At 41.5% G+C, this 25,009-nt stretch overlaps 1 protein-coding gene across 14 annotated transcripts in view; it reads right to left on the reverse strand.

Moving 5' to 3' along the window:
* Positions 1 to 1,742: 1,742 nt before the first annotated feature.
* epb41a (erythrocyte membrane protein band 4.1a) overlaps positions 1,743 to 25,009 on the reverse strand; it is a 53,555-nt gene continuing 30,288 nt past the window's right edge. For 9 of the 14 annotated variants that reach the window (XM_086281068.1, XM_086281073.1, XM_086281080.1 and 6 more), the window contains 6 exons: positions 23,672 to 23,842; positions 10,172 to 10,300; positions 7,875 to 7,976; positions 5,624 to 5,704; positions 5,253 to 5,372; positions 1,743 to 3,740 (listed from right to left, as the gene is read on the reverse strand). In XM_086281068.1, coding sequence (XP_086137194.1) covers positions 5,274 to 5,372; positions 5,624 to 5,704; positions 7,875 to 7,976; positions 10,172 to 10,300; positions 23,672 to 23,842 — 582 coding nt within the window. In that variant the 3' untranslated portion in view covers positions 1,743 to 3,740; positions 5,253 to 5,273. Of the gene's footprint in view, positions 3,741 to 5,252; positions 5,373 to 5,623; positions 5,705 to 7,874; positions 7,977 to 10,171; positions 10,301 to 23,671; positions 23,843 to 24,007; positions 24,053 to 25,009 lie in introns of all 14 variants that reach the window. The other 5 variants (XM_086281076.1, XM_086281072.1, XM_086281071.1 and 2 more) reach the window with 3 other exon arrangements.

Genomic DNA, 25,009 nt, shown 5'->3' on the forward strand with positions numbered 1-25,009 from the left:
GAGTCCACAGTTTTACAGGTTTGGGGGAGAGAGTCCAAGAACGTAGCTCTGTCACCCTTAGTGCTCATCTTAGTCTTTTTTTATAGCAAGTAAGCCCTGATCGGATGACCTCAGGGACCTGCTGGGGACATCGGGCTGCAGCAGATCAGAGATCATTCACAGAGAGCTGGGGAATGGCTGCAATCACAGCATTGTAAGATGGTGACAGACGTACCCTTAGGCCCCTCCTCCATTCAGAGATGGTCTTTCCCTTTTCATGTAAATGGCCTCCTTGACTCCGCCCTCAAACCAGCGTTCCTCCCTGTCCAGGATGTTACATCCTCATCATTGAAACAGTCCACTGGCCTGTAGGTGTGCATAGACTGCAGAGTCCTGGCCTGACGAGGTGGCTCTTCTGTGTTGTGTCATCCTCTTACCCAGAGGTTGTTTGGTTTCCCCGATGTATAAATCCAGCCCATTGTTCCTTCAGTGCTGCTGGTTTCAGTCATTATGCAGATGTCCTGTTTGTAAGGTTGGAAACCTGCAGTCAGCTGAGACTGAAGACGTCACCTGATGAGTGACGAAACGTTTCTCCCACTGAAAACATCCAGATGAACAGAATATAAACTTTCTGGGATTTACTTGCCTGGATGATTGAGCATGCATCGGGACTCTGTCTCTGTCCCTTTTTCTGCTGTTCTCAAACAGCTTGAGCCGTGACTGTCAGTTTTAGTGAATGTGATTCGCTTAACCCTCAGGTTTCTCCACGATGCCGCTGCGCCTCTATTTTTTTTTTGAAAGAGGTTTTGAAGAGATCATAGGTCGGCTGACTTTCTCCATTATCAACATCAGTCTGTCTTTGAATGTGGTTCCTGCGAATTTTAAACATGCAAATATGCAACCTTTGATTGAAAAACATGATCTTAAACTGACGTCAAAAACAAAAAACAGGGCTCCTCTGCAAGCTGCAACTTCTTTGAAAGATATTTAGAGAAAACAGTTTCTGCTCAGTTAAACTGTTTCATTGAAGAGCATGATATCCAATATATTTGTCTATTTCTTTCTCATGTTCAGCACTTTGTGTCACCTGTGACTGATTTAAAGTGCTTTACAAATAAAGTTACATAAATGTTTTGTGTGCAGCATAATTATTAATAGTTACACTATTTCAAAGTATGTTTACAGCCTACAAGCAGATTTTCCATATTAATATGACGATCTAAAAATCTACTACAGCACTATAAATAGAACTGGGGCCTTTTTTAATTTTAGAAAATAAATATGTCAATAAAATAATTTTACTAATCCATTTTCTTAATGAATTTAATATCTAAACATTTAATTGCTGCATTTAAAAAGTCATCTAAGAACCTGTGGCATCAGGTAAGTTCTACAGAACGGATGTCAGAGCCAGAACAAGCTGTTTGCTCAGCACAGCGCAGAAATAAAGCTACAAATTGATTAACAAAGCATAATCGATTACTCTTAATAGAAACAATAACAAGAAAGATTTAAAATGACAGAGTTTTACATGGTTAACTGTCTACAGGGTGATTCAAATATTTACATTGGGATAAAAAATCTGGATGGTGGAATCAGCAAAACGATTACGTTATCTCTAAAGCCTCAGGAGTATTTGAACATGGTGCATATTTTTTTAGTTACTATGGTGATAATGCTTCGATTACATATCGATATTTAGAGTGAACTGACCTTAAATGTATGCAAAAGCATCAGGAAGGACGACACTGGCGATGACAATGTCAATAATGACCACAACAGTGTTTATTTAGTGCATGGTGCTTTTTACATGTTTTTGTGTGATGACCATGTGAGGGTTACATCTAAGAAAACATACACAGAAAATAAGATGTGGACTGCTGACACAGAGGAGGAGGAGTACCGTGATCATAATGATACAGTGAGAACAACAAACACTGGAGAGGATCTTAAAGGGCATCTTGTAACTAAAAGTCTGCCGTTTGAAGATAAAGTGCAAAGTGTGCACTGGTGCTAAAACGCCTAAAGTCACGCTGAAATGTTCTTTAAACTGTAAAAATATTGACTGTATTTCATTAATTTGATGCCGGACATTTTAAGGTTAACAAAAACTCACTGGATGACACAAATGAATGAGAGCTGTAGAAAGGACATTTATGTCGTTGAACCGTGACGTGTTCAGGGTGAACTGGGGTCCCAGTTATAAAGGCTAAGGCTAGGTTTGCAACAAAACCCCTTTTCTAGTTGTGTTAGTATACCCACTTTATTGTTCGTTGTCATTTTATGTCCGAGGTAAACAAAAATCATGTTCTTTTTCAAAAAGTGGCCCCAAACGTCTGAGTGGCAGTGTGACTCTGTTTCTGCTTCCAGTGGGCGGTGTGTACAGGCGTGGTCGGCTTTGTCCTCCAGGAAGTACACATGTCATAATCATACTGTTCAAATATTATGGCAGACATATGGAAGTTAGACAGTGTGAGAAGAATTCATCATCACTGCTGATTCTGTTCTTTCATCTCGTTTCTTTTTGTTGCTTTATTACATGCCCACTTTCTTCTCTCTGTGTTTTTCCCCTTACTGGTGTAATGTCACCACATTCTGTTGTTCCATTATAATAAGCTGATAATCTGTATTGTGTTGTTCTTTGAATTATAACAGAAAATTATCCCAATTTACCGTATTATTAAGTGTCAGATATGTCAACCATTCCTATCATTTTAATGTGATGCAATAGATTTTATATAATAAAGTCTAAATATACAGACGCTGAAGTTTTGCTCTTCTCTTTACCGACTTCAATATTTCACAGATGTCTTTAAAGCAGCGCTAAGTGTACACACTGCCCACTGTGAGGAAAATTAGAAACGTAATGCAGAAACTATAACGATGTGGGGAACATTGTCATGTAAAATCATATCTAAAACACAAAACGCACAAAGGTGGAAATAAATAAACGTCGTGTCAGTGCACTACGATCTCTGTGGTCCTGATGAAGCCCTGTTTTGGTAACACGAGCACAAAAACACAACTAAACAATCAAAAGGTGTCACTGAACAAATGCCAGAACTTTGTCAGATGAAAGGATTAATTCGTTAGTTTCATACAATCAATCTTTTCCTATACACAAATTGAAAAAATATTATTTTTACGTCGAGAGGGAAAATAAAATATTTACTGTACAAGAAATGACACCAAACTTGCACTAAAATTTGAGAGGGATCCTGCGAGTCCCAAAGTGTACAATCCCAAGTGACATCACCCACAATCCCTTTGTCAATGCTGCTCGGATACATTGTTACAAAATACTTGATTTTCAAGTTACTGGTAACCAATTCTGATGGTAAGAAAAGCTGTAGAAAAATAAATTACCAATATATCAAGAGTAAAAGACCAAATGCCCTTGATTTTTTCTTAAAATCTCCACACAAATTGGAGAGGATGAAATCCACAAATGCTGTTCTTTAATTTCTTTTTCATATTTAAAAAAAGATGATTTTTCATCCATAACTCCAGCAGCTGCTCTTTTGGCAGTAAATGGAACAAGAGGGGGATTGTGGGGAATACTGGCAGGGTTCTTGGGAATTTTCTGGTGACTCTGTCTCCTTCAGGCCAAACTTCACACTCGTGGAGTCAAGTTCATTTGTCATTGTTGGAGCTAGTTCGCTCTGATGAGGTCTGGTGGTTCCCGTTGATGGTTGCTGGGTGCGCTGAGGTAAAATGGTGTGATGGAGATACGAGGAGGAATGGGGTGGAGTGGGGGGTAGCTGAGAGGGCCGAAGTTTGATTGAGGAAAGATGACAGAAAGTAAAGAAAGAATAAAAGAATATTTAGTGGCGTTTACCATGAAAATATCTGCATTTTTGATCACAAGACAGTCAGCTATCTGAGCACAAAGGAAAAGGCCCCAACACCAAAAAAGAAAATGAAGCAAGAAATATTACATAGAAAATGAGAATTTTAATATATACGTAATGTAATTTGAATTGTATAACACGACATTAGTCTTAAAGAGCTTTTTTTAACCATACATGTAAACAATCAAAATTTTATTTGATTGTTGTTTCTGTCGTCTGCTGAACTTTAGATTCATTTATTTTTAATAGTTTATTTAAAATACTTTATAATTCATTTTTATTGGCCATTATAATAAAACATTTTTTATGGAAAAAGAATAATAATGTGCTTTTATTGTACAATTCATCAAAAAGTGGTGAAACTGACCATCAAACATTTACAGTTCATATACTGTCATATATACACACATTACTGGGATACTGAGCAAGGATCATGTGATTGAGGCCATTCATTGACTCCACATTGGCAGCAAACACACTGGCTGAAAGGACCCATGTGCTCGTACATGACGCAGCTCTTGGTGGAAGCTGTTACCATAGATTCACCCAGCCTCTGTTTCTCTACATTAGCTCTGTCTGCGGAGCTTCACTCCAGTAATGCTACTGAGTTTGTTAACACACCAACAAAAATCTGTCTCTGTTGGTTTTTTATTCTCTGGAACTTGAAACAAAGTGTTTTACAAAACTATGATTATTGTTCCTTTTACCACTTTGGTAGCTTTAGTTGGCATCGTGCCTTCCTGATCTTCCTGTGAGACAGCACTGAGGGCTTCAACAATCTGCAGCCCTCCCAGCCCTCCCAGCCCTGCTCACATGTTCAGACAAACTGGGAGGCAGGCTGGGCCGTTTACATACCAGCCTGCCAACCAGCTCAACAGCATCAGATTCCCAGCCTGGACCCTTTAACATCACATATCCAAGGCAACAATTAAAGCCACATGGGCCCTAACACCTTACACTGTGGACGTACCATGTTTCACTTTCATGCAAACACCGGAGATACTTCTGCAGGTTTTCATTTAATTACTGATCTGCGTCCTTCATAAACATCTCCATGTTTCCATGACTCGGTTCAGTCGGTTTCTATCATTACTTATCACGGTCCTCTTGTGTTTAAAACACAGTTTGGTGATGTAGTTCGTCTCCATGGTAGCTTTTACTGTAAATACGTTTCTTTTGGTGGCTGTTATTGTAAACAGTGACTGCCGTTTCTTAATTATTTATGCTGGTTAGTGGTTAGGTGGAGGTGGTTAGGAGGTTTGAGTTTAAGTCTGAATTCTTGGTTAAGTTTAAACTTTTTCAACATCTTCTTTTATCCTCGTCACAATTATAATTATACTCAATATGATCTTCACAAGTGATTTTCAGTCTGACCAGTGGATACTTGGTGGGGGACAGATGAAATCCAGATGTATCACTTGCCTTCCACAGGATCAGTCCGTCTTACTCTGGGGTGATCTCCGTCTCCTGATGCACGACCACTTTGGTGACAGACATATCTGGGTGCTGCTCCTTTGCCTCTTTAATGGCCTGGGCCAAAGCCTACAGAGTAAACACCACACTCCTAAATGACCTGCACGACACGCACTGTTGTGACGAACATGACTTTCATGTAGCATATATTTACTGGACATACTGCTCTGTGGGGCAAGCTAGGCCTGCACATAATCCCAGGGTCACTTATGTGGTACATTTCCTGTAAATCAGCGAATGAGCTAACACACAGACCTTTAAGGAAAACATGATTTAGTGTGAACAACGAAGCAGTGAGAAATGCTCCATAATGAATTTACCTTGTCATGATCTATTTCTGTGTCCCCAGTGATGACAATTCTCTTTTCAATGCGAGTCTCAGAGATCCCTCCTTTCACCGTCTGTAACAGAGATGTGACACAAGCTTTAAAAATCTAAATCCTCCCTCTGTCTTTATTTCTCCTCTGAACAGAATTGACGTTCGCTGGAAAATCCTGAGTGAAATGACAGTGACAGTGACTCCTCTTAAATCCAGGACCAAATGACCTCACACCACATTCACCAGCGTGAGGCCAGAAGACGCCACTTACTGAGTGGAAACTTCTACAGATACAGTCACAGGCAGTTCATTTCAGCATTAGCAGGTAACAGTATAAGAGTATGCTTGTGAAAGTTTTTCGTATATGGAAACAGTATATCAAACGTATCAGTATGTCAGCTGAATGAAGCAGATGTAGGAGAGTATGTCTTTCACAGAAGAATTGAACTAACTGTTTCTGATGGAGACTGTGTGAGATCTCAGAGGCTCGGAGCAGAAGTCTGATGGCCGGGAGGAGCACAGAGTTATGTAGTGACTGTTCCAACAGCTGATCACAAAATGTACCTGACTGAATCATCTGAAGTTATGTGCCAGTTATCTTTACCCTGAAACACTGCAAACTGATGATCTGACTGTAACAAAGTCATTTTGTTGCCTATATTAGATCAGTAGCATTCATGAGTTTGAGTTGTGCTCTGTTACATGAAAATACTAAAAGATAACTATGTAAAAAACATGGTATCATCTGAGAGTGTTGTTGTTGGGAGAGACGAGGATGCAAACAGTCACATCTGATTTAATAAAGTACACCCACACTGAAAATGTCTGCCACTCAAACAGCCTGTGTTTCAAGACAGCTGGTTTAAGTTAGAGATGGACCGATCCGATATTACGTATCGGTCTGATACTGACGTAAATTACTGGATCGGATATCAGAGAGAAATAAAAGATGTAATCCGATCCATTAAATATCAAAAAAAGCACCTCACAAAACTACACGGCGTAACTCTGCTCATAACCGTATGAGCGTCGTCGCAGCAGTGTGGTCACGTGATAGAGCGGCTGTGTGTTTGTAGCCTCGCTACCAAACCAGCATTTCATCTCTGAGGAAGTGATCCCAGAGAGAAGTAAAGCAAGTGTGTAAGTTCATCTCTGAATGTTTGTAAAGCATTCCAGCGTTAAGCTTAACAACCTATGGAGCGACTGCCTCTCTCTCTCTCCTGCTGCTACTTCAATCATGAAACTGATCAATGATCAGCTGATCGTCTCTCTTCTTTGTTTTTGCGCCAGAAAGAGGAAACCAGCGGCTGAACAACAGCAGCACGTTTAAGCTTGATCAGCTGTTGTTAGAATTTATTTAATATTACTTTCTACACCAGGATCTTTTTCTACAGCTGACGGCTGGTAACTGTGCAGGGGCGGATCTAGCAAAGTTTAGCCGGGGGGCCGATAGGGCATGAACAGGGAAAGGGGGCACAAAGACATACTTTTCTTTCTTATTCTCATTTACAATGTCGAGCTTTTAATAAATAATTATCTGAATCTTACACCCAAAGTTTTAATCTGATGTAAAATGTATAGAAGTCCATTACTGTATATAGTAACTGTTAAGTCTAATATACCCTAGTAAGCTATAGTACTTTTTCCTTTGGGAACCATCTGTGCAGTCTGCAGTTCTGTTGAAGAAAGATGTTGAATCTGTTTAATTATTCTTGAAAAATAATTGATTTCTGTGCATTTTTTCACACTGCATCAAATTAAAGTTGATTATGTCGATTAAGCATCATGAGGGCGGGGGTGGTTCCCTATTTATTTATTTATTTATTTGCTGGGAGTTTGCAGCCCTGTTAGTTAGGTTGTTTAATATTTCTGGTAAGTACTCTTTAAAATACCAGAGTAGGGAGGATGGAGCAGGTTTACGTTTATTAGATTGATCAGTTTTGCTGAACTATGAAATATTTGTATGTGTTTTTTACATACAGGTATAACAGAATAGCTTTATTTTTTTTTAACTTGAGTATGAATTTATACAAAACGCAGCAAGATATTTATAAAAAAAAAGTTTTATTGATTAAAAAAACTATCGGATTCATATCGGTATCGCCAGATATCCAAATTTATCGTTATCGCACATAAAAAAGTGGTACCGTGCCATCTGTAGTTTAAGTGACTAATAGCAGACATTTTTCACAACATAGTGATAGTGTACTGATCTCTACTGCCTGAGAAGCTGTTAGTGAAGTGTGCCAGACCTTGGTGATCTGGGTGGTGGTGGTGGTGCTGATGGTCTCAGAAGTAATCGTCTGGGCACTCAGCAGCACTCCCGACTCCCTCTCTGCCACACTGTCCACCGGCTGTGGGAGAGATAACTTTAAGTACCAAACAAGAAATTACTCACACATTTAAACACAGCACATGAACTTCATTATGTCAGAAAAGGGATAAAAGTGTGCAGACTTTGCGTTGTTAATATATAATAACAGTTAAAAGTGAAATGTGTACTTTTGCTATTCTAATAAAGGTTATTATTGACTTGAAGCTACAAATCGTTGCTCTTTTCTGTGGGACTTGGACATCTACCAGCTGAAAATGGCATTGATTAGATTTGTGTCGTTCCAGTGTCCACGGTGCACATCCAGGTGAAAACCAAGAACGCTCTGCTAAAGCCTCCAGTGTTTACAGTAGCAATGTGGCTTTAAGAAATGCAAACTGGTAAAGCATTTGAAACTGAAGCACCAAAGCAAGATGGGCCATCCCAACAATATAAGCAACAATGTAACAGTGAGTGGTGTGAAAACTCTGAAGTATCACCAACTTCTTGCAAAACTGAACAAACAGCACTTAACAGTACAAATGATTAATCACCCGAAGCATACTACAAGCAAAGACATGGGATGTTGATCCATGGCTAACTCAGTCACATGAGCTCAACCTAAAAAAGACAAAACTGCAGGCAGTGAGATCCACAAAGAAGCAGCAACTGAGGCTGGTTCAGTTCTGGCCTGGCAGAGCATCTCAAGGAGGAAATGCAGCGTCTGATGAGGTTCTTGGGTTCTAGACTTCAGTCATTGAATACAAAGTATTTCCAGGGAAATGTAAAGTCATGTTAGTTTGTATATTGGAGGATAGAGTATCTATAGTACTATAGTAGAAATCGCTTTAAGCCCCCTCAATTTTAAACATTTATGTTAAAGTAATTTATGTTGGATTTTCTGTAATCAACACAGGCTCAGATACACACAGACACCCCCACTAATATTCGGTTAGATGTCCCTCAGCTCTCTAGGTGAAGCAGAGAAATTGATAATTATATTCCAGGAGAGAAGCGTGCTGCGCCGGAGTCAGTCTGAAGAAAGTTAAATAACAGTGTCTGAGAGGGAAACCAGACAAGTGTTCACAGCAGTCACAACAGCGGGAAAAAAAATAACAGATGCTCAGGCTGTAATGAGGGGGGGTGCTGAATACTGCAAATCCATTCCTGGAAACTGGACCAATCACAGGACACGATCGAGAGCTGACATAAAAACAAAACCGAATTAAGAATATATTATACAGCGTCAACATAAGCTAGAAAATGTGGTTTGGTAACAGGATCAAGGACTGAACTTTACAGTTTCACTGCTATGCAGGTTTGATCTGATCAGCTGTTTTGAATCCCAGCCCTGTGTTTAACAGACGACCCACCTAATTATTAATATTGACAAATTAGCAGGTCATGCTAGTGCTGTAGAATCAAATCTGCCACTAAACGTAGAGTTGGCATTATTTTACATTTCAGTTATTGCATGCTTTTGTGTTTTTGTGTGAGATATAGGCCACACCATGTGGGAGTGGAGATTCCACTCTAGCCCAGCTATTTGGAGTCGCGTACAGGGACTAGTAAAGGGGTCTTGGAGACTCCAGTGAGGGAAAAGGATATTTTAAATGAAAGTAGTTTTCACCTGGCCTGGATGGTTTTGCTGTTAAAATAATTACATTTTACCAGACAGAGGATTCATTTTAAATAGATTTACGTGGATTTGTTGTGATAATAGACTGGATTGGAAACTGCTGGTTTGCTGGACCTGTGGATAACAGGAGGGGGGAAAGCCTACTCTGTAATTAGGAGGTGACCATCTAGGCGTGGAGAGGAAGAGCTCGAGTGTTGTATTCCCAGAATCTGCTGTGGAAACACTCCGTATTGACCCAAGGCCTATGAAGGTGGGTGAAAAGCCTTTCCCAGGAAGACTGCTTGTTCTTCTGCGTGACCACCTTTTTCTGCTTGTACCAGGCTAATAACTGTGACTGTGGTGGGCCTTTGATTCCAGGCCAGAACGTCAGCCCACCAGTCTGCTTCCAAACACCTTATTTAATTCTTGTATTAAGGCCATTATGTTGACCACTCCTTAATACTAGGGCCAAAACTTTCGGCCAGGCTTATGAAAACCAGACAGTGTGTAGTAGCATTGCATACAAAGTAAAAAAAAAGCTATACTTTGAGTTTAATGTGAGAAAATAACTCGTAAAATGCATATTTTTGTAAGGGGGAAATGTCTCAAATTCACCTCACCTGAGCTGACTCGTATGTGATGGTCTTGGTTTCAGTGTGAACTAAGGGTATGTCCTTGTAGGCTGCAGTTCCTCTTACAGAATTGGTAACATCTGAGATGGTGATTGTCTGGGTCTTTAGCACAGGAGACTGCAGAAAGCAGATAAACAGCAATAAACTCTCAGGGTTTTACAAAGACAACAGTGTGGCACTGTAGCTGCTGCACAACGCAAGGGAAAGAAATCCAAACCCTGTTTGTCCCAGACACACATTTACACACACAGAAAATATCCTGCTGGATTTCTTACTAAACTATGAATTGATCCTTAAATCCCACTTCACTGAGGAGACTGGTAATGTAACTGTTGTACTGGGAAATGCATTCATGAAAACCAGCATGTTTAAAATCTATATCTGACTTACAACATGTCTAACAGGGAACTCTAATGATTTTAACTGAATCTACCAAAGCCTTTTTTATTCGAGATAAATGTGCGTGGGTATGAGTGTGACAAAGTGTAGCGCTGAGCGCACCTTAATGCTAGACAAATAATCTGTTATAATAGAAATGTGATCTGTCTGCATGATTCCACAACTTGCTGTATGTATGCAATGAAACTTTTAATTGTATAACTAAAAAGTATAACTTGAAAATATAGTTTGTGTCATTATAATTTGTCACTGTCGAGCTGCACATTTCACTCATCATGTTCCTGTGTTTTGGGCAACGGTCTATAATTAACTGTCGCCTTTCTCATGCCGTCACCCAGTTCTGTCATGACTCTGATCCAATCACAGTCAGCCTTCAGGTCCTCAAATGTGCATGTTAACCATGTATTAGGCCATAATATATTTCATGTTGCAGAATTGTCTCTGCCCATTGCACAAAAACCAGCTTAAAAAAATAATTAGCAGCTGCAGGCAAATAATGAAGTGTGCAACTACAAAGGACGAAGTATTCCAAATGGCATCCAAATGTTTGCACAAAACAATAATTCATTTGGTAGAAAATAAAAATCAAACCACAATGTCTGCAGTGCTCTGCCTTCAAACACCGTGCACAACTTATTCTTGAAACACACATCAATAACAGAGCAGACGGGTGTTTCCTAAACTGCAAAAATGTAGGAGTGAAGACCTGCAGCTGGAAACGCCCAGTGTTTGTGGAAATGATGAGACACTGCATTTCAATATATTAATGCAGTTCTGTTATTCCTTGCAAGCGTCCATTACAACCATTTGTCTGTCTTTAGTTGGTTCCCTCCTCAGTAGGTTTATGACTATAAAAATGCTGGTGATTGTTTGCTTTAAAGATCAACGTTCTCCCCAGTTTCATTAGTATTCCTTCAAATGTTCCACCGGCTGAAAGGGAACCAAAACGAACGCTGATAGTTTCACAGCCAGACAGACCTCAGCCACATCCTCTAGCTTTTCATGGAGGACTCTGAAGATCACCCCGGCATGTTCTAGGTCTGCGTCACATTCCCCTCTGTTAGGCATTCCCAGAAAACCACCAACAATGATCTATGGGGCTTCATGAGCTGCCAAAACCACATCAACTAGCTCCTTTGAGCTTTGAGAAGCTTTTCTTTAAGCTCGCTCCAGATGTTTGAGCTCCTTCAGTTTTTCCTCAGCACCGTACGGCAGAGGAAAACAGCTTCGGTTGCTTGTATTGATAGTTTCACACATTCCATATCAGAGCCTATGATCCGTATACAGGACACCTCCATTATGGTGCTCTGCACAGCATGCTAAGGTAGCCAAAACCCAGAAGCATGTTTAAGCCGAGTGATGCTGACCCCAGACCAGCAGCCAGACCCTGTTAAATCATATGAGAGAATGTGTTTCAGGCCATTTTACAGAGAAACACAAAAGTAATGCAACAAGCAGGACAATGATTACTTTCTCCTGGGAGCAATTAAGTAACATTTTGCATTACTTGTTCTGCGTCATGATGACTTTTTTGAGTAATGAACCTACACGGATCACAACACAGAGGAGCACACAGCATGTAGTTAACGTGCATGACTGTAATTTCTTTCATACGCTGCTCAGTGATGGTGCTGACTCAACGCGGAGACGATGAGAACCTCGTGAGAGTGAATAAGAAATCAAATTGTTAAGTGATGGAATCAGAATCGCTAAATTCTTGTCAATTGCCATCTACATAAGTGTGACACGAGATTAATAATGCCAATTCTAAAAACATCGAGTAAAATATAAAAGCAGAATGCAATGATTAGCAAATCTCATGAACACGTTTTATTCACAGAACACAGAAATCACACCAAATGTTTACACAGAGAAAATGTTCTCTGTTAACAGGTAGCTGTGTCCACATTGACATGAAATCAGTTTGAGCTTAGTCTGTGACGCTGTCATTATCATGAGTGTCTGAAAATCCCCACAAATCATTGTTTAAGAAGCACCTGAGGGAACATGAGGCAGATAAACAGCCTGTTTGTTACCAGTCACATGACTGAGTATAAAAAGAGCAGGCAGGCAGTTTCCCAGAAGTAAAGACAGGCAGGGGGCACCAGTCTGCAAAAAACTGCATTTACAAGCTGCAAAACAATTGTTTGTCAAATAAACAACTGTGAAAGCTGCAAATTTCTCATAATAGCATCAACAGGTTCCAGAGAAATCCGTGTGCACAATGCACAAGCCTGGAAATCCATGTTGGATGAGCGAGAGCTTTCTGCCTAAGTCAGCACTGCATTAACAACAGGCTTGACTCTGTCATGGAAATCAGCGCAAAGACTCGGGAACGGCTCACGGTGCCGTCCACACCTGCAGTGTCACTTTATATGTGAACATCATCCTGAATCTGGGCCAAATGTCACATGGACTGAGGCAAAGTGGAAATCTGTTCTGAGGTCAGAAACATCTGATTTGTTTTCTTTTTGGCAAACATGGACGTCACTTCACCTGGACTAAAGAGGAGAGGCATCATTCAGCTGGTTTCCGCTGATGTATGGTGATACATTACTGACTATGAATTTGGCAACTTGCACATCTGGAAAGGATCCATCAGTGCTGAAATACAAGGTTTAGACCAACATAGTAACTAAGACAACAGTGTGAAACCATGTAAAGCATCTATTACAACAGCATGGGTCTAGGTTGAGTCTAGAATTCTTACCAATTCAAGATATTTGGAAAAACATTAAAAATTAAAAATATGAAACTGAAGATTCAGAATAATTGAAAAGCCAGAATTCTGTATACAATAGTCCTCTAACAAAAGTCTAACAACTCGTCTTTAACTCAGGATGAGCTGGTTCTTCTTTCTTTAAACATTTGATCTATTGTTGAATTAAATAATGATTTTCAGAAATCATTGCATTCTTTTTTATTTTAACGGCGTCCCAGCCTTTTCAAAAGTGGGGTTGTAATTAGAAAGTGCTTAAGACATAGAAGTGTTGTGTCTGCGAGGATAGGTACATTTGTCTGTTCTCAGTTAGATTAGAAAAGAGCTGTACAGCCTGTGTGTTCACCATGACACAAGTATAGAGTCTGAAGACGATTCAAAGTGTGGCATTTACATTCTGTAGAATAGATCTTTATTGTCACTGAACAACGAAACAGTTTGTCAGCGTGTCGATTTTTACATTAGAAAGAGAAACGTTAAAGAGCTGCAGGTGCATGCTCTCAGAGGAGCTCTCAGTGCAAGGGAAACCAGTCGCGTCGGCTGAAATCAGAATAATAGTGAGAAAATTAAGACCAGCTAAAGAAACAATTCTGACAAACAGAAACACAGTGGTGGGAACGGCACACCCACAGGAAAAACACCAGTGGCAGATGACCACAGTTTCTTTTTCATGGAAAACCTCCTTCACTGCTTCCAATGAGGAAAGTTACATTTATTTGCACTTAAAATCCAAGATAATGTGAGCGTGCGCACACCTACCAATGCTTGTGTATATTTGCTCAGCATACACAGTCACATGTTATAGTCAAAGCAACAGGGCGACTCCTCCTTACAGACAACACAGCCAGAATAAGAGAGTTCAGGCTTTGTTGTCCGTGTTTGGTACGGACACCTTGTGTTCTTACGACATTCGTTTTAAAACAGCCTGATAACCAGTTGAATTGGCCAAATTTCCAAACTGGGCACATTTTCATCTGAAGAAACAACAACTCGGTTTATTGCCGAATTTCAACTACTGGACATGTTTCAGAGGTTTTTCTGTTGATTTGCATGATTTAGATTTTAAAAACAGACAAACAGGACTGAAGTCAACTCCTCCAAGATTTGACACTAAGAGAAAAACTCAAACTTAGTTGACGAATTATTTGGAAAAAATATATTTTTAAATGTAATATGAGAAACATATTTTCTAATTATATTCTTTATCAAAAAAGCAATCGCAAAGACTATTTGCCAAATTTGGTACCTGTAAAGAACCTTTAAACGACTTTCCTGTAATTATCTGATAACAACAATGATGAAGATAATCGCACTGATCACTCAAAGTGATTTACATGTACACGATTGTTCATAAGCTTTATAACACCCCAATGTTTGCAGTTATTTATTGCAATTCAAGCCGTTCGTGGTGAACTGTCAGAGGTTAAAAAAAGGTAAGGTTACCCAAAACTGTGATAATGTACATTTATAATTATACAAAAAGGCCTTTGTCAGGGAACAACATAGATTAACAGTTTAAAGCTGTTCTGCAGCAGTGGAGGTTGATCAAGCCTTGAAAGATGGTGCTGCTGACTCCTACAGCTGTTCCAACATTTCTGGATTACTTACAGCCCCCTCTGTCTGGATAGAGGCAGTGTTGGAGCACACTGTGGTGCCATACCCTCGTGAGCATCAGCTGAACAGTACTGCACTGCAGAAAGTAGAGTGATGCTACAGAAATGGTGAGAAAAAGCCGATTAACGATAGAAGAGAGACAGACCATCATAACACTTATAAATGTAGGTCTGTGCTACAGAGAGACCGTGAAGAAAGTCACAGTGTCAGTGAGCACAGTTTCCTTCACCATCAAAGGCTCAGAAACAGGAAGAGGTCTGGTCCCAAAGACACGACTGAATCAGAGGACAAGTTAACAGCTGTGTGATGGCGGCTCACAGGACAACAGCTTCAAGCAGCTTAATGGTGGCCGTAGTGAGCAAGTCTCAGTTTCTACTGTGAAGACTTCGAGGTGCAGGTTTGACAGGACGAGCTGCAGCAAGAAAGCCAGACGTCAGAATAAGACGAGGCTTGTCTGGGCCATGAAACACCACCGTTGGGCTACTGAAGACTGGAAGAAGCTTTTATGGACTAATGAATCAAATGTGAAATCTTGGGTTCATCACCCAGGATCTGTGTACGCCGTGGAGTAGGTGAAAGGACGGGTCCACAGTGTGTGGCATCAACTGTCAAACATGGAGGAGGAAGTGATAGTTGTGCCAGAACTACCTCAGGAACAAAGAACAAGATGGTGAGCTTGAAAACATGGAGGTCCAGCACAGTCTCCAGACTTAAACCCCATCGAGCTGGTTTGGGATGAACTGCACAGAAGAGTGAAAGCAAAGCAGCTACAAGGTCCACGTTTATGGGAACTTCTGCTACAGATATGGGAGAAGATTAGATTTCTGCTGTAGCCAGAAGCCACGGCTGTGTTCAGCTGTTATATCTGCAAAGGAGGCGACTCTGATGAGTCAAAGGTTAGACTCACTTTGGTCTATAAACTGATTCCATGATTTCTGATTTAACTCCAACTCCTTTTTTGTACCATGCTTTCATTTCCGAGTGCAACGAGACATTTGGGGTGAAAAATTGAGGTGTTCTAAAACTTTTGAGCGGTAGTGTAAGTCACCTCAGCATTTGAACAGGCACTATCTCCAACGTTGTCAGTGCTTTTTACTACAGCAGATTAGCAAGTATCGTGGGCTGTGAGCACACAGTTGTGTCTTTAAAGGGATTCAAACAAACCCTGAAAGGTAAAGAGGCATCAGTCAGTCCTCATCTGCGCTGTCTAACTCAAAGACCCGACTAGTTACAGCACCAGGCGCAGGAAAACAAATGTACACACTCAGTTACTTATAATACCTCTACATTGTTTGCATTTTGCAAGATATTAATGCCGGTCACTCAAATAGGCCTCGATTCTATCAGTCTGACATGTTTCCAGCACACGTATGACACCCGGTATAAAACAAAATCATTACATAAAAACTTTAGGAGAACCAGTAACAGCACACAACAAGCAAACGGAAACCATTAAGGAGCAAACTGAATACCACTGATCACCTCAGCATTCAAAGCTGCATCAAGATCATCCACCCTAATACATACACACACACACACACACAGACACACACACACACGCACACACACAGACACACACACGCACGCACACACGCACACAGACACACACGCACACACACACACGCACACAGACACACACGCACGCACACACACACACACACACACACACACACACACGCACGCACGCACACACACACACACACGCACGCACACACACACACAGACACACACACGCACGCACACACGCACACAGACACACACGCACACGCACACACACACACGCACGCACACACACACACACGCACACACACACACACACACACACGCACACACACACACACACACACACACACACACACACACACACGCACGCACGCACACACACACACAGACACACACACGCACACACACACACACACGCACACACACACACACGCACACACACACACACACACACAGACACACACACACACGCACACAGACACACACACACACGCACACACACACACACACACACACACACAGACACACACACACACGCACACAGACACACACAGGCTCATCTCAGTATCATTATCCACGTCTGATTTAAAGATTAATGGGTCAGGACATTAACCTTTTGCCTGAAACATGCAGGTTTTATAGAAAGAGCATCATTTAAGAAATTACACATGCATTAGTCATGTCTGTCTGGAAACAGTCCACCACCATCCTTCTAAGAAAGACCCTGAAAAGGCCGAGCGAGCATAAAGTGCCTCATGTCCACGATGTTCACCAAATGCTACACAGACTAGCTTTTCTTTATCAGTCCTTCAATTGTAGTTTATTTGGGTCTCTTTGGGGAATATTGAGGATAGAGCAGAAAGTAAACATCCCTCGAATCAAGCAGTCTTTAGATAATCGAGGGACTGTGCAGGATGAATGCTGAGGAGCTTTTAAATAAAGGCTAACCACAGCATAGTCAGGGCCATCACCAGCAGGCCAGAGAGAAAGAAGGACATCCTGGAGTGCTTAAGCCTGGTTGGGTTTGTTACCAAACTTCCCCTCTCATGTGGCTCATTAACAACCACCTTTAGAGTGTGACTGTGAGCTTGTTCCTCCTCTTGTTCCTCCTCTTCTTCACCATCATCAACCCACTCCACTTCACTGTTCTCCTCATCTTCTTCCAGCAGCCAGTCACGTCTGTACCCCCCTGGCTCTGGGGACAGACTACATGCTCTTACCTTTTGTCCAAACAGAGTGTGCCTCCCTCGCTGTGCTCAGCAGCAGGCCAAGAGAGACAGATAACAATGAACAGACATGTGAAATACAGTCGACTGACAGAGGGAAGGATCATAGAGGAAGAGGAAATGGATGAAGGTACACAGATTCATGTCTGAAAACACTAAGCTTTCAGGGTGTCTTTATTATTGAGTATGTGAAGGGCACTCATGTGTTAATCTGCTCTCAGGAAACCCAATCAAGTGCTTGGATTTAAAAACATTAAAAACATCAGCACGAGAGCCTCTGAGTCCTGCTTTTTCAGAGGGATCTGCCTTCTGATTATTGTGGATTTGAAGTACAGTATAACCTGCATTGCCAAAAGTATTCACTCACCCCAATCACTGAATTCAGGCGTTCAAGTCGATGCTGTGGCCATAGGTGTATAACATCGAGCACCTAGGCATGTGTAAATGAACTGATTCTTATATAGCGCTTTTCTCCTGGAGTGCTCAAAGCGCTCTGTACAACATGTCACATTCACCCAAACACACTCTGTACTCACTGCTTTCTAACTACACTCACACACATTCAGCAACTTGGGGTTAGTATCTTGCCCAAGGACACTCGACACGCAGACTGGAGGAGCCAGGGCTCGAACCACCAACCTTCCGATCAGTAGGTGACCTGCTCTACCTCCTGAGCTACAGCCACCCCTGTGTACTGCTTCTACACAACTGTGCGCAACAATGGGTCTTGCTCGGGAGCTTAGTGAATCCCAGCGTGGGCCCTGATAGGATCCCACCTCAGTAAGAAGTCCAGTCGTGAAATCCAGAGTCTCCTTTACTGGTATTATAACAAAGTGGGAAGGACAGCAATTCAGCCACAAAGTGGTAGGTCACATGGTGGCAACATGACTACACACCAGTGCACAAAGCAAGGTCCATAAAAACACGGACGAGCGAGTTTGGTGTGGAAGAGCTTGACACATAGAACACCTTTGGGATAAATGACCTTCTCATCCAACCTCACAAAGGTGCTTCTGGAAGAACGAGAACTCCCACAAACACAATAAGAACAGCCCTTTATACTCACTGTACATGGACACCGGAATTATGGGTAATTATAACAGCAAAGGCTGAACTAACATCATCATAAACCCTATGGATGAATAATTGAATAATTTGTGTGTGAAGGCAGATGAATGAACACTTTTGGCAATACGGTGGATTTCATGGATTCTCACTCATGAAACTGCAACTTTCCGGTAATTAAATGGGATTTTTAACAAGTTCAGTTAAACGAGTAACTTAACATCAGGCAGCTACATGTTATATAATCCAAATCTATGAGTAATTATAGATTTGTCCATCCCTGTGAATGTGTACACGCAGCACTGGAGTGGAAGAGCTGACCGCTGCAGTGCCTTTAGTGAAGGCGAATGTCTGTGTCACGAGTCTGAAGAGAACGTTAGAGAACTCATTCCAGGTGAAATACACCGAGTCAGTAAATTTAAAAAATCATCACAATCCTTCACTGGTGAGTAAGAGCCAGTCACCAAAAGATGAAACGGCGTAAAAAGATCAGAGGCTGGGGAGTCTGCACGGGGACAGAGCGGGGTCCATCATCGTGGGCTTTAGAGATCTTTGAGATGATGAGAAGGCTATTTTTATTTTTTCATACACTACGTCATAACTCAGCAAAGCACTAATGTGAAATTTAACAGTTTAGCCTGAGGCTTTCAGCAAATATATATATATTTTAAAAATAAAATAAAAAGTGCTGCTATGGCTAGATTTTCAGTAAAATATAATTTCTGAGATAAAAACTGTATCTTCACATTGTGGGTAGAAGAGAAGCCAGAGGGGAATATCGTAACTTTGCTGGCCTCCTCTCTGACCTTCAGTTTATAAACTCACAGGGAAGGATGATGGAAGCTCTTGGGAAGAGGATGGCGTAGCTGGGATTAGCCCAGACGCTACAGAGGAAAGGGAGATGACAGAGATACAGGAAACAAAGAGTGAACAAGGGAACGATGCAGGGTGGAGGAATAAGGATGACGAGGGGTGGGGGAACAGTCCTCTTGGCACCGTTGGCCTTCAGCTTCTTTTCTTGGGTTTTGTAACTGTTGCAGTTTGTATGAGAGTCAGTGGACATGCGCAGATTAACTGAGCCATGCGGCTGGCAGGTCAAGCAAGGTCGCAAAGCTTGAAGCAGCTACACAAAGAGAGGACAAGACAAAGCGCCAAACTAAGTGCTGCTTATACTGATGAACAGAGCTGAACCAAAGATGTTGTTTCATTGAAACAGCACTGGTTCTAGTGGAGGCATGCACACCCATGCAACACCTCTTATTTGTTCATATCAGAGAACAAGCCTGGACGAGGTCTTGGATAGAGTTATCCATGCCATGTGGGCTAATTTACCAGAAGCACCAAACCCCTAAGAAGGCCCAGTAATAAAGGCACCGCGTACAGGACGGTGGTTCCCAGCTTCTGTCACACATTTCATTACATAGAACTGTCCAAAATACAGACGTCCTGCTATGATTCGTAAAACAGTGGATCAAGCAGAAACCTTCACATAACAGTCATGTAATTGTCTAATGTTACTGTGTAATTGTAACGAGCAAATTCTGCAGTGTGTGAAGAAAGCTGCATCAACTCTTTCTACACTACAGTCCCTGATTACAACAGCTACAAGCAGCCAAATGATCTGGCAGCTGTGCAAGCATGAACAATAAGATGACCACACACTGTTTGTGCTGCACGCACTGGCTGCTGGTCAACTCTGCTGCTCCACTCCACCTTTGTTGTCCCAGTTACACAGCTGCACAACCATTTATCATTTATTTATTTATCATGTGTGATTGATTTCTTCTGGAGTTTCCCTTCTCTGAGCTCACACAGATGCCTTTCCTTGCTGGTACCCATGCTGTGCATAAAGCTCTGTAGTACTGTGCAAAGGTCTTAGGGTTTGCTGGTTTGAAGCATAGTGAGTGTGCAGCTGAGCACAAGCCGGGGGAGCTGGCTGACCAATGCTCGTGATATTGTTTGCTCATAAACGCTGCACAGTGCTGGCCTGCTGCAGCGCGGCCACAAAGCACCAGACTACACACCGCCTGTCACTGGGTATGGAAGCGCAGCCGTGGAGATGCTCTCCTGCATAAGCATGCCATCGTCACAGGAAAGGAAGTGTCTGTGCCTGTGGTCACATCGGGCTGAAGCAGTGGAATAACATGGTGAAAGCCAACAGCGCCACCTAGTGGAGGATCAGTGCATGAATTTGGAATCTTTCGCATTCTGATTGGTTAAAAACATATTTTATATTTCTGATCAGAGGCGAGACGTAGCAGAGTACAAATACATACGTAGAGTTTTCAGCTATCTTTACTGGTTGTTTTTACTCCTTACAGCTGAACTGAAATATCTCTACTTTGTACTTCTGACAGTTTCAGATTTCAGACATTTCAACAGAGTTATTGTTTCCTGTCATTCCACCTTAAATCACTGTAAATAACTGATTGGAGTCTAAAAGGAAGAAATATTTAACTCTTCACAGACAATCCATTATTGTATCATCATCAGAGTGTGGGGATGAACAAAAGTATTTTACCAGCACAATATAATCTGCATCATTGCTTTAACAATGTAACAGATAGCTTTAAGATGGCCTTAAGATGTTTATGCATACTGTTATCATATTAACCTTGTATTCCAGATGCAGTTATAACTATTTTATACACATTGCATATCTGTGCTTATTTTGAGTTGATGTTCGGCTCATTAAGGGTCTTAAGCTTCACTGGCGTGACTGTCCAGGTGATACATGCTGAGGGAAACTAGAACATAGAAGGAATTGCAATACATGCTTACAAAACACTTATATCAGGTCATTTTTATTATCATTTATAAGTTCATATTCTTGTATTGAGTTTTAAGTAGTATCAGTTGGTTAAAACATTTATTCAATTTATATTACATCTATAGTTCTAGTAAAAGGTTGACAGTGGCCTCTGTTTGACTGTGAGCGTTAGTAGGGGAGAGGTGACACAGAGTGCCACGTAAGGTCGTGACATAGCATGTTTGCTTGTAATTGTGAGCTTGCAGAAGTGCTCGCTCACTGCAAATCATTGTCTGCGGTTTTGAAGAAGCGCTAATCAGAAAGGTTGACAGGAAACATCTGCTATGAAGATGAAGACAATGTTCTTTTTAAACTGTGTTAAAAGTCATTGTGGTTTTGATCTGACCTATGTATGAAATGGATCTGACGTTGAGGGGGCGTCATTAAATTTAAGCCCTGATGGTATAAAATATCTGTTTATGCTTTGATTAAGTCGGAGATCAGTTGCGGTCTGCGTACGTAGTGATCTTCCCACGCGTGCATTAAAATCATCGTTTGACTTCACCCGGCCGGATCAGTGTGGTTATTCTTCGATCACCTCTTGTTCCCCTTCCTCAATATTGAACCCTTAACAAGAGGTTAAAGTGAAACTGTCCTGAGTCTGACGACTCAGTGTTTTGTTTTTCTTTCTATTATTCTATGTTCTTGTTTATTCTGTTATATCTTGGAGCAGACAGAGTGTCCGTGGTGTCACTCTGTCTGCTCGTGAATCTGTCTGTTAAGTTCAGTGTCTTGTCTGGTTCTCTGTGTCTGTGAGTTTCCTGTTTTATTCTGAAGGTCTCTGTCTCATGTGAGTGTGTTCACTTTTCATTTCCCCTGTCCCGTCAGCCCTGATTTCTCCCAGCTGTGTTGCCCTCCTGTCTCTCATCCCTTGATTACTGCTGTGTGTATTTAAGCCCTGTGTGCTCTGTGTTTTTCCCCTCCGTCATCCTGAGTGGTTTTCCCTGCAGCTCTGTTTGTGTCTTTAGGTTTCAGGTTTGTTTTCTATGCTTAGTCTTTCCAGTTTAGGTTTACTCAGTTCTGTTTTTCGCCACCCTCGCCTTGTGTATTTACCACCTCCATTAATAAAGCTTCCTCACATCAGAAGTGACCGCATCTTGGGTCCTTCAATAAATTCCACACGGCTCGCCTCGCTGACCGTGACAGAAACAGCATTTTGGTAAAGCCATGAACCCTGGTTGTGGTGTTTCAGCACCAAGCTAACATCACAGAAGAGGAGCGAGCAGCAAGGAGCGCAGCTCAGCTGATCACCTCTGCCTGCTCTTACAGAAGAAGCTGTGACGTGTTTCCAACTGATCTCAGGTTTGTTTTTCTCTTTAGGCGTGCACACTAAGGAAACTCGACCACGGTGGAGGCAACAAAGACTTTTCCCTTTTAATTCACTGTTGTTCTACATTAAAGATGTTCAGGACTCTTTCATAGAATCAGTCTGAGCTGAAATAATGTTGCTGTGTTAAAACTGCTTCTTTTTCTTTTACACTTTGAGTCCATTTCACAGTCTCTACTTTGTCGTGTCTTTAAAAAGATGAATTAGTACTCTGTTTATTTTTTAACACAAGTATCTGTGCTTCTACTCAAGCGACTGTGTCAGCTGTTTATGATGCACACTCAGGTGGCAAAAGCATATTGTACACATGTGCTTTGATCATTATCTGTCTCCTGACGCCTGTCATATTATTTTGAACATTTATAATCGTAGGAATACACAGTGTGAATTCTGGAGACTGATTAGTTTGTGTTCATTATTTTTAACATTTATATGGAAACGTAGAGAGAAAAAAGACCGGATTGATACATTTTTAGTCAATGTTGAAGCTTTTAAACACCGATTTTTGCCAGCGTTAGAATCAGAGCATCAGTATGTGCAGAGCGGCTGTTTCAAAGCAGACATTCTGACTTGTCATGGCAAGGAAAACCATCACCAGTCGACAAACACATTAGCAGTGTCTGTGTTATGTCCCTGCATCCCAGGAACACGAGAGTGTGTCAGTGAGCCAGCATGAGCGAGTCTATAGGTGTGAACTGATTTCACTGCTCGATTGCTCTCGACACGTCAGCATGCCTGTCTTGGAAAAGCTTTCACAGGTAACTTTGTGTAATTCACGTGAGTAAAACAAACATGAGCTGCACTGCACCGAGCTCATCGGACTTACTGCTGGTTGGAGCTGACCGTTGATGCTCGCTGTGCGGAAAGGAGAGTTGGTGGAAAGACGCTTATCCCACTCGCTGGGCCGAGACTCCGGTACAGACTCCATGAAACTCCTTTTTAGCTCGCTGATGCTGGTATGGTGCCGCATAATTTCAGTCTGGGTCTTATCCAGGTCCTTCAACAAGGAGGCAAAAGTGAGAGTAGGTTGATGGAAGGAAACAACTACGCTGAAAGGCAACGATTAAGGTTGAGAAGAAAGCAAATGAAAACACAGGGCTGCACTTTCTATAAGTATATATTAAATATTTCAACAGTGCTGGGTCTGCCATGTCCCACTGACCTTTAGAGGCTGTGGAAGAACAGATTTTCCAGACAAACCAAACTGCTTCATGTTAGCAGTAATAAAGGAAGCAGCAGAGCATTACTAATGATTAGTGCGTACTGTTCTGTGGCTCACAAATCATGGTTTGCATCAATGCCAGCAGAAGATGTTTAATGAGGACAAACACAACAATGTCATCTGACAGAAAAAATCCAGATGGCAGCGCTAACACAACCAAAGCAAGATCGGTGGCTGTGTGCACATCCACGCTGGGATGAACGAGCCAAAGCCGGCACACAAAGGAAAAACATGGCCACTGCAAAAAAGTGCAAAACTCATTCTGAGTCATGTCTGCCATTATTCTATACAGTAATGACCGTTGTTTATGTCGGATGTGGGCAGAGATGGAATCGTTCGGTCTTCAGTGGTTAAAGAGTCTCTCTGATGTTTCACTTTCATTCTGACTCCTTTCAGAAAGGAAGACACAGGTGGAGCGCTAATGGCTTTACATCAGCACAAACACACCTGCTTCACCTGCTGTAACTACTTAAGACCTCAGCTTTGAAGTTTTTCATGTGACAGAGCAGGATGAGAGTCTGTTGAATGTAGACACGTCCTGTCATGTGAACAAGTCAGTACGTTCCATGAAAACTGTTAGCTTTGACGTTTCCACGAATCTCCATTTCTTGTTTTTGAGCCACATCAAGAAGATGCCTCTTCTACTCAAACAGAGCTGATCCGAGCAGACTGAAACAGTGTTTCAGAGATCAAGCGGTTTTTTCTTTACATAAGGTTGAAAAAAGCCAACAATTTAAATGTCACGTACAGACTGTAGAGAGGGATGACACATTATAAAATCACCAGGCTTAGCCATGCACTGCTGTTAGACACATGACATCTCCTGAGTCCAGGCCAGGATGCTCAACTTCGGAGCCTAATTTTACATATGGATGTTTGATTTGTAGATTAACGAGTATCAGTGCTTCTTGTCATCCCTTTCTTCTGAAATGATGGTGGCAG

The sequence above is a fragment of the Aulonocara sp. 'chitande type north' Nkhata Bay genome, linkage group LG22 (assembly GCF_057382095.1).
Source record: "Aulonocara sp. 'chitande type north' Nkhata Bay isolate Kocher_YH1m ecotype deep benthic linkage group LG22, A_spYH_male_GT1.1, whole genome shotgun sequence".
Taxonomy (NCBI): Eukaryota; Metazoa; Chordata; class Actinopteri; order Cichliformes; family Cichlidae; genus Aulonocara; species Aulonocara sp. 'chitande type north' Nkhata Bay.